Source organism: Tupaia chinensis, unplaced genomic scaffold (assembly GCF_000334495.1).
Source record: "Tupaia chinensis unplaced genomic scaffold, TupChi_1.0 Scaffold000389_1, whole genome shotgun sequence".
NCBI lineage: Eukaryota > Metazoa > Chordata > Mammalia > Scandentia > Tupaiidae > Tupaia > Tupaia belangeri.
This window is the reverse complement of record NW_006159891.1, coordinates 1,520,330-1,530,245: the sequence shown is the minus strand read 5'-3', so window position 1 is coordinate 1,530,245 and position 9,916 is coordinate 1,520,330. Positions and strand designations below refer to the sequence as shown.

The following is a 9,916-nucleotide window of genomic DNA, read 5'->3' as shown; positions in this document are numbered from 1 at the left end:
TTAGTCAGCTCAGGTGTGAACCAGTGAAAACTTTAGTGCCTATCCCACCATCATGATGACCGAAAGAGGTAGCCCATGCTCCATAACTGTCTGACACTTGGAACAGTATGGGGCACAGGACAAGCCCATGAAACTATTTGTCATCCATGTGTCATGAAGGGCTATCTGCTTGGGGATAGTATAATTGCAACCTGTGAAAATGAGAGGAAGCAGAAATGACCAATCCTTCACTGTCTAGAACAACTCTTCTTTGCTACCCAATTTAATACATGCAACCTGGAAGTCTTGATAGGTTCTTACCTGTCTTTGCTCTCCCAGATTTCACGTGTGCACCAGATGGGGAGAGCGAGCCTGAGTTCATGCCAGATGACTTCGAAGAAAAACCAGAAAGAGAAAAGAAACACACCAACTTTACTTTATGCAACGTGTGTAACATTCAGCTAAATTCAGCCGCCCAAGCACAGATCCACTACAATGGCAAATCACATCAGAAGAGATTGAAGCAGCTCAGCAAGGGGGTGCGAGAAGACGACAACGGTAAGCTGTCCCCAAAACCGCCTTCTCCATTTACTTCCTTAAACCTAAGTTATTTGTGTACCTGCAGATGGGATGGTACACGAATGACCTAATCTCTGTTTTATCAAAAAAAACAAAAAAAATCAGAGTGAAAAAAATGACATAAAAGCTTCAGTAGCCTAGTACATCATAATGTATCACTTCTCTTTGGGGGGAGAAATTTGTTGTGTGTGTTAGGATCGTGTCACCAGGTAATGTGTTCTAGTTTGAAAAGTTGATTTGAGAGTTTCTGGATGTTTACTTTTAATGTAGTTATATGTGGAAATGGACATTTACCCTTCGTGTATATACAACAACGTGTTTTGTTTGGTTTTTGTTTTTTCGCAGGTATGGGAGATTCATTTGGTTAGTAAGATTGCAACTGATTTGAACTCATAGCTTTTTAAGCAGATGTTTGCATCAATAAGCTCTAATTGTTTAGTACGGGCAGATTATTTACATTTGGTAGGGAAAATTCATAGTTTGTTGATAACTTTGGAAAGTAAGTTAAATTTGAGGATAAAAACGTAAATGTTAAATTTAAGGGTAAACTTTTTTTAAAGAGCACCAACTATTAATCCTTCAGAAATAAATGGGAGGTTATTAAAAAACATGAAGGTATGGGGCGATTCAAACAGAGGAGACTGGAGAGCTAAACCGTGGGTAGAAGGAGTTACAGCAATGTCTTCTAGCCAGATGTTCCATGTTTGATAAATAAAATGCACTTTATCTAAATTTTTACTGACATTTAAAAATGGGATGAAATTTTAATCTGTTCTTATTCTTGACATGACTCATGATTTGCTTTAGACTACAAAAAAATGAGGAAAAAAGAACACTTTTTACACGTAAATTGCTTCTATCTTGTTTTGTGTCTTTTGTTTTGTTTCATATGCGTGAGCTAAATAGTCTAATGGAAAGGATTTCACATTTCACTCTTAAATACATTGCATCTAAATAATCATGGTTTTTTTTTTTTTACTTTTGGTCAAGATTTAAGAAAGAAAAATTGTCATCAGAAGTAATTGAGAACTCTTCATTTCTATAAGCATATAATGAGCTTAAAACCTCCTTAAGTTGTGATGAAAAATGTCTATTTCCTAGTCTACTTTGAACTTCTTAAGAAAATTCTATTACTTATTAACTTGGTGACATCACCTTAAACACAGCATGAATCAGTTGCAAGTTGTTTTTTGTTAAGTGTCTGTTGATGTTGACACTAGTGAGCTTTGGTATTTTATTTCACTTACTTTGAAAGTCATGCACCTCTTTTACAGAAACAATAAGTGATATAGAATGAACGTCTAACCAAAGACTTACCTGGTTTAAAACCCAAATCAGAGCTAGTTCCTACAAAAAGCAGCATGAGCAATGATTTTCAAGCCACAATACTAGGAATGCATTTCCTCAAATTGAGTATTTGAACGTAATCATATCAGTTATTACAGCTAGCATTGTACTATAAAGGCTTTACATATGTTTTCTTATTCAGTTTGTCCTCACAACCAGCCGGAAAGATATTGTCATTATATTTCTTTTGTAGATGTGGACACTAAGAATAACATCAGTTGAATAAAATGCTGCAGTTCTCAGACCTTTTAAATGATCAAACTGGCAATTAAACCCTGTTCCTCCTCACTAAATACCTGCACTTCTAGAATCTACTGTCTCCACAAATGAATATTCTGTAGAAACTGCCTTTTCTTGTTCAAAGAGAAAAAAATCTCTTTAGAAGGATATAAAAATAGGGACCAGCAGATGGCATAATGGTTATGTCACCGGACTCCCATGTAGGTGACCACAGTTTGAATGCTGGACCCGGTGGCTTAAAACTCACACCAGGTACGTGTGTGTGTGTGTGTGTGTGTGTGTGCTTGTGCCTAAGATCCCAATGGAGAATGGGGGAGATCTGTCCGCAGTGTAGTCATCTACCCTAGGGGGTAATTTCTCCCTTTCTGTCTCTCTGTCTCTCTGTGCCTCTCTGGCAAGTGCATGTACTCTAGAGGAAAAGTCTCTCTTAAAAACAAAAAAGAAAAAAGAAGAGCATAAAAATAATGAAATTTCTATTATATTTCTCTGAATGCTTTGTTAAACATAGTAGTCAAAAGTATTTATTGCTAGATTTTCTATGCAGATGATTTTTTCCAAGACTTTTTAGTGTCGTCATGCCAGGAAATAGAGCACTGAAAACAGCCATGATCAGTGGGAACACTGGTGTAAGTCATATTAGTTTGGCCTAAATTATACCTCAGAGGAAGTCAGACAAAGGGGTGAGCAAACCAGGAATGACAGGCCAAAGCCAAATCTGAAGGGCTAACTAGGAATTAGGAGAGATTCTGGAGCCAGTGGTGCCAGCCACATTATCAGAGGATCTGGACAACATCTGCTTTCAGAGATCTTTGATCTGTCCTATCCGGTGTAAGTGCACAACTCAACAGAAAGTGACGATACCTGACATAGTACAGAAAACTCTCAGTATTGGGTCGACAGAAAAGTCATGACACCTTTTTTTGTATAGACAATATACGTCATGACTTTTCTGATGACCCAGTAATTCTTAGACTATTTGGCCCTTGAACAGCATGGGTGTTAGAGGTGCCAACATCCCCCCAGTAGAAAATCCACATGTGACTTTTGATTCCTCTAAAACTTAACTACTAACCGCCTACTGTCGACCAGAAGCTTTATGGATAAAATAACAATCACTTGCTTTATATGTCAAAGGTATTATATATTGTATTCTCATAGTAAAGTAAGTTAAAGAGAAGGAAATGCTATTAAGAACATCGTAAAGATGAGAAAACACATTTAAAGTATTTAGTTTTGAAAAATCCACATGGAAATGAACCCACGCAGTTCAAACCATGCTTCTTGAAGTGTCAGCCATAATTGATTTTAGGTTTCCAGGGACCCTGATTGGTGGGATTGAATTGGTGTTGAGTTTGCCAAGAATTCAATGTGGTTCAGATTTCAGTACACACTGTCCTCTTAAGAGAAGAACTGCAACGCACACTAGAAACTGAGGTGCAAATCATGACATAAATACTTAATCCACCACTCAAGGGTTAGGAGAAAGGCTACTTTCCCATACGAGGTCATGGAGTTAGCAGAGAAAAGCCAGTTCATTGCATACTCTACCAATTGGTAGAAGAAGGGTTTCTTCAACACCACCAGGTGCCACCAGTGGATTTTAGTAAGTAGAAATATAAGGAAAAATATTTCCCTAGACGGTTTTGCTATGCTTCCTTGAGTTTCAAGCCCCTGATGAGCTCCCACAATGTTTCTTGGATAGAGCATTAACACCTTGCCGTCGCCATCAGACATGCGCTCAGTATCAAGCAGGCTACCTTGTCTGCTTGTTTGTTTGAACAGACTGTTAGAGAATTTTTCAGTTCATAGCAAAATTTAGTAGAAAGTGCAAAGATTTCCCATATGCCCTAAGCCAACTTCACACATGGCCCTCTTTTTCTGTCAACATCCTGCACCACAGTGATAGATTTGTTACCGTCAATAACCTAGAATGACGCATGATGACGACCCCATGTCCATAGCTTCCATTAAGGTTCCTTCTTGGAGGTGTGCTTTATATGGCTTTCACAAATTTGCAATGGCAAGGATCCATCATCATAGTATTCCACAAAATAGTTCTACTCTCCTAACCTTCTCTGAGTTCCCCTCTTCATCCCTGCCTCTCTCCTAATTCCTAGCAACCATCGATTTTTTTTTTCTTTTTCTTTCTTCTTTCTTTTGTTTTTATTGTCCCGATAGTTTTGACATAGTTCCAGGCCAGGGTGTCATATAGTTGGAATCATGTAATATGTAACCTGTTGGGATCCTATCTTTTTAGCATTGAACTATGCTAACTTTTTTTTTTTTAACTTTTTTATTTTTTAAGAGGGATTGTTGCAATATGGCATGTGCACTCACTAGTGACAGAGGGGAAGACAGAAAGCTAGAAATCAGCGACTTCAGGGATGGCCATGCCACAGTCCCTTTTCTTACATTCTCCTTTTGGGATTTTGGGGCACACTTGCATATGTGCCCGGTGTGAGTTTTAAGCTTCTGGGTCCAGGACTCTAACCATGGTGGGAGGCCCACAATGTAATCATTATACCATCCACTGGTCCCAAACTCTGCTAGCTTTTAGTAAAAACTGTCCTGACTCTTTAATTATCATAACACTGCTACTTCAGTTTCTGTGGTTATATCAGACTTTTCTGAAGATTTGTCAAAAGGTAGGGGATTGTAATTTAAGGGTCATAGAAAAAAGGGTAAAACAATTTGTTCACTCAGGGTGACTTTTGTCCAGGGAAAAAGAGTGTAAGTGATTTCACTCTTTAAAAAGAAGTCTTTTTTAGGCACATCATAGATGATAGCCTCAACTGTCAGCCCTCTGCCTGCCTCAGCTCCCTGTAAAATGTACTCTTATGCCTGTGGTTTGTAGTAGGGGCTTTCACCTTTAACTACGGGTGGATCTAATTGCAGGGCATAAGTGAGTTTATACTTTACATTAATGTAAGACTCTGTTACTTTTTTTTTTTAACATATCTCCTTCATTCTGCTTTAAATATATACGTTCAAACTTTTATGACATTAAAAAAGAAAAATTAAGTCTTGTATATGTATAAAAACAGTCATTTTCTGCCTCCGTTAGAGACCAAACTAAAAATGGTAAGTCCCATAAATAATGGAGTCTGTAAGTAAACACATCATCATTTTTAGGTTACTCAGAGAAAGGTATGGGAGTTGTTTTATTCTTCTCATGATGAAACATACTTGCAAAACTGACTTCTGTGAATGTCTTCTAGCTTCCAAAAATTTGCACCTCCATTTAGATTTCAAGCAAAAAATAATTTAGTGTAGCATGTCAAGAAAGAAAAATGACAGTAGAGATTTTTTTCACCTGAATTCATCAACCTCGTGCATATTTTTAAGGATGCAAATAAATGATAATAGACATGGAACTAATTTTTTAGTATTCACTTAGTTCTGCAAATGGAAAAAAATAATGTAATTTCTGTCCTGAATGATTATAGAATATTGTTTAATTATATGCCTTGAGGCATCTCCTAATATATACTGCAAAAACAGAAATGAACAAGAACATCTTCCTGTCTGAAATATGGCTTCTGTATTTCTGAGAAAACTGTGGTATCTTATGTGGCATCTCACTTATTAGAGAAAATGGACTTCTGAAGATCACAGTGAAAAACTATCTCATGTGTGCGAATTGATTAGGAAGCTATTATTCCCACAGGTAGGACTCAATTTTAATTTCTGACAGTGATTCAGTATATTCAGAAATAAAGCTACTTAGATGACATGTCAAGACCATCCCACAGCGTGGTGGTTAAATCAGGGGGATCTCATGTGGCAGACTGCAGTATGAGTCCTAGACCCGGCAACTTGAAAAATACCTGTGCATGTGTGTGAGCCCAATATCCCAAAAGGAGGGAGAATTGGGATTGCAGGTGTGATCATTCCCATTGGGCAGTGGGTAGGGTGATTTCCCACTTTTCCTCTCTTTTTCTCTCTCTGTCTCTCTCTGGTGAGTTCACACCCTCTGGCAACTTCTAAAAATTATTTTTGTTATTTATTATGCACCCAGCTTGAGCTTGAGTTTCCAGCTACTGGGTCTGGGACTCGAACCACAGTCGGCTACATGGGAGTCCAGAGCTTTAACCACTACACGACCTTCTGGCCCCAGGAGAAAGACTTTTGATTTTATATTTGTGATGTAGCTAAACTTTACAAATAATTATTAGTCTGATAAAAAAAAATCATGTTCCAACTTAGACTGTACATAAATGTCTAAAAATAAATTAAAAATCACAATAAATCTTACACAGCTAATAACATTTTCTAAACTGTCACAATTCACAGATATGCAAATAAATATGAAATAATATGGATAACTTTGCACACATTATAATATGTTTGTCACCACCTTTTATGATGCATATTTTAAAATGACAGTAATATTAAGTGGAGTTGGGATTTCTGGATAAATATTGAGGTTTTGCTCACAATTGTTCTTTTGTTTCTATAGGATATGTTTTATAATGGAAAAACCTTAACATTGTAATTGTTAAAGTATTATAAGGGCTTTTATCTAAAAATAGAAACTTAAGATTAAGACAAAAATGGTTCTTTGATTCATAAGAGAATTTTTATTTTTTTGAGAGGTTTTTGCTATAGGGTGCATGCGCTCGCTAGAAAGACAGAGACAGAGAAATAGAAAGTGAGAAATCACTCCCCCGGGTGATGGCCACGCCGCAATCCCTTCCCCTCCATTCTCCTCTTGGGATCTTGGGCACAAACGCACACACACCCGGCATGAGTTTAAGCCACCGGGTCCGGGACTCCAACCGCGGTCGACTACATGGGAGTCCAGTAACATAGCCATTAAGCTAACTGCTGGTCCATCATAAGAGCATTTTGAAATACGTATTACAAGGGCCACAACTACAGGACATTTAAAGGTTCTCTGGCCGAGACCAGCAGATGCTGTAATGGTACATTGCTGGACTCCAACGTAGCCAACTTTGTTTTGAGGCCCGGACCCAGAGGCACCAAGTTCATGCCAGGAGTGTGTGTGTGTGTGTGTGTGTGTGTGTGCGTGCATGTGTGTGTGTGTGTGTGTGTGTGTGTATGTGCCCAAAATCCCAAGAGGATAATGGAGAAGTGATTGCAGTGTGGCCATCTCTTCTGGGGGTGTGATTTCTCACTTTCTGTCCCTCTGTCTCTTAGATGCACGCACATGCACTATAGCAAAAAAATCTCTCTCAAAATAGTTTAGTGTGCCTTCACCTACTCACCATAGCTAAGCTATTGTGAATGCTTATTGAAAGATTGAGTAACAAGCTGACCTACGGTGGCAGCTTTATTTTATTCATACTCTCTTTGTCATATTTGAGTTATTTTATTAAGCTTGGTTTTCTATTTTTATCAGGCTGAAACTGCTATCAAATAATTCAGTTTTATCTAACGATATTCTAGAGTCTTTTGGTGTTCATTGTTTTGTAGCCCATAAATCTAGAGTATTGCCACCCTTGTCTATCCTCTCGGCATTAAATTTTCTTTCATTTAACAGAAAAGCTAAATAAAATTTTACTTTCTGGCTCTCACTGATCTATTCTCTTTTTTTCTTCCCATTGATTGTTCCAGATGATGTTTAAAGTGTCAGTAGATTTTCAATTTACAGGATTTCCTTCTCCTGGAACACTGGTAGTTAATGAAAATAAAATAGCTTCATAGAATTTTCTGGTTCTTCCGGCCTTGATTTAATATATAGATTTATCATTTTTATATACATTCGTCTCACCTTTTGATCTCCAAGGACTATTTATGCATTGGTTGAATGTCAGTAGACAAATTACAACTTGCCAGTACATTTGTGGATTTACAATGACCTCTGTGGGGATAATTTTATTTAATAATGATAACTGCTTTCTTATAATACCTTATCCATTTTAGTATATGATTGCAATGTGACAATAAGGATTATTGCTTTTCTGATACTTAACTTACCAACCAAATCCTTCAGAAGGTTCAGCCAACTGGAGACAGTAAAAAATACTATATAAAATTGAACAAAATTATATAAGTAGACTTTTTTTTCTTGTTTGATGGGAACTAAAGTTCCTTTTATTCATTGAAGGATAAAAATATAGGAGAAAGTGACGTGCTAATTTTACTGTGTTGAAATTCTGAGTAGGTTTCTGGCTATCATTACTGATTTATTTTTGTCTTAACTAAAAAAAAAAAAAAAAGTCAATTGGTTGTTCCAGTTGTTTACTGCTTCTTTTTCCTGGAATTAATACAAATTCCATTTAAAGATGCCATCTTTTGCAATACCAAGGACTCCATCCAACCTAAGTCCCTAAGAAAACCCTTTGTACCAGGACGATGTGAAGTTCTGTAGCCAATGACTGATACCCCAGTGTGACCCCTAGCTGGAGGCCATCCAGTAGGCCACTGTGTCCAAGATATGGACAAGACAAATTTATTGCTCACTTAAGATCTAGTAACCCTAGGAGGAGGAAAAAATGTCCATAAATTCCAATTCAGTAGTTTACTTAAGAGAACATATGATTTTACTTCAAGACTTTAATCGCAGTGACTCAATAAATGTATAGAAATATAGAGTATGTGTGAAGTAATCAATGAGTATGACATAAAAAGGCTATAGTTTCCCACGTAGAAGAAAAATAGTGAAATAAATATGAGGATTTAATTCTTTAATAATAGGCATTTACTGTTTGTAGTAAGAATTCTGACCTGGGTTTAGCTTCACTAGTAGAAAAAGCTACAGCTCAGAGTGCTATAAAGTAGCCAAAAGAAAGAATAAAAGGAAATCCAACCTTAAGGTTTAATTCCCATCTTGTAGGAGAAAAGGGAAGAATCCCTTATAGAGATAATAAAGGCATTGGAGGGACCAGCAGATGGCTTAATGGTTACGTCACTGAATTCCCACATAGTTGACTGTGGTTCAAGTCCTAGACCCGGCAACTTGAAATTCGCGCTGGGCATGTGTGTGTGCATACAGGAGAAGGGATTATGGTTTGGCCATCCCCTCAAGGGAGATTTCTTGCTTTCTGTCTCTCTGTCTTTCCAGTAAATGCATGCACCCTATAGTAAAACAAACAAACAAAAACTCTAAAATAAATAAATTCATAAATATGTTGGAAATATACATGATGAGTAACATTTGTTGTACATCTTCATTGTTCTTAGTGTTATTCTAAAAGTCCTGGTGTATAATTAATGTAATTTTCAAATTTATGAGTTAGACACATTAATTAATTTTCATTTTGTAGACCAGTAAAGTGACACAAAGTAAAGTAAATTAATTTGCCTAAGACCACCTAGCAGTAGAGGTGGAGCTAGACCCTGAGTCTCGGCTGGTCAGCTCTAGAGTTCATGCTCATGTTTATGATGCTATGTAGTATTTGGACCTGGAGAAGAATTAGATTATTCCAAGGTTCAGAAGTCAAAGGAGAAAAAAAAAAAAAAAAAAAGTCAAAGGAGGACAGAGTTTCAAAAAAAAAAAAAAAAAAAAAAGTGGTGGTTGACTAGTGTACTTAAAACAATTTCCAGGTATGTCAAGACACACAACTCTAAGGAAGATCTGACAGGTTGTTGTTGAGAAATTATAATAATGGAATGGGAAGAGCAAAATCAGATTTTGAGAGGTGAAGACAGTGTTTCTTCTAACCATTAGTCTTTACACCATCTGACTCAGAATACTGTGGGTGCTTTGTAAGAATCCAGATTCCTTGAGCATACATTTCAAGCTCCTTTAAATGGGATTCCCCCGTAACATTAGTTAGAAGAAACAGAAAATCAATAGAGGGAAAGA

At 37.0% G+C, this 9,916-nt stretch overlaps 1 protein-coding gene across 1 annotated transcript in view; it reads left to right on the top strand.

Annotated features, from left to right (window-relative positions):
- Positions 1–323: 323 nt before the first annotated feature.
- LOC102503407 (zinc finger protein 385D-like) overlaps positions 324–9,916 on the top strand; it is a 673,076-nt gene continuing 663,483 nt past the window's right edge. The window contains 1 exon segment of the mRNA XM_027773944.1: positions 324–537. Coding sequence (XP_027629745.1) covers positions 360–537 — 178 coding nt within the window. The 5' untranslated portion in view covers positions 324–359.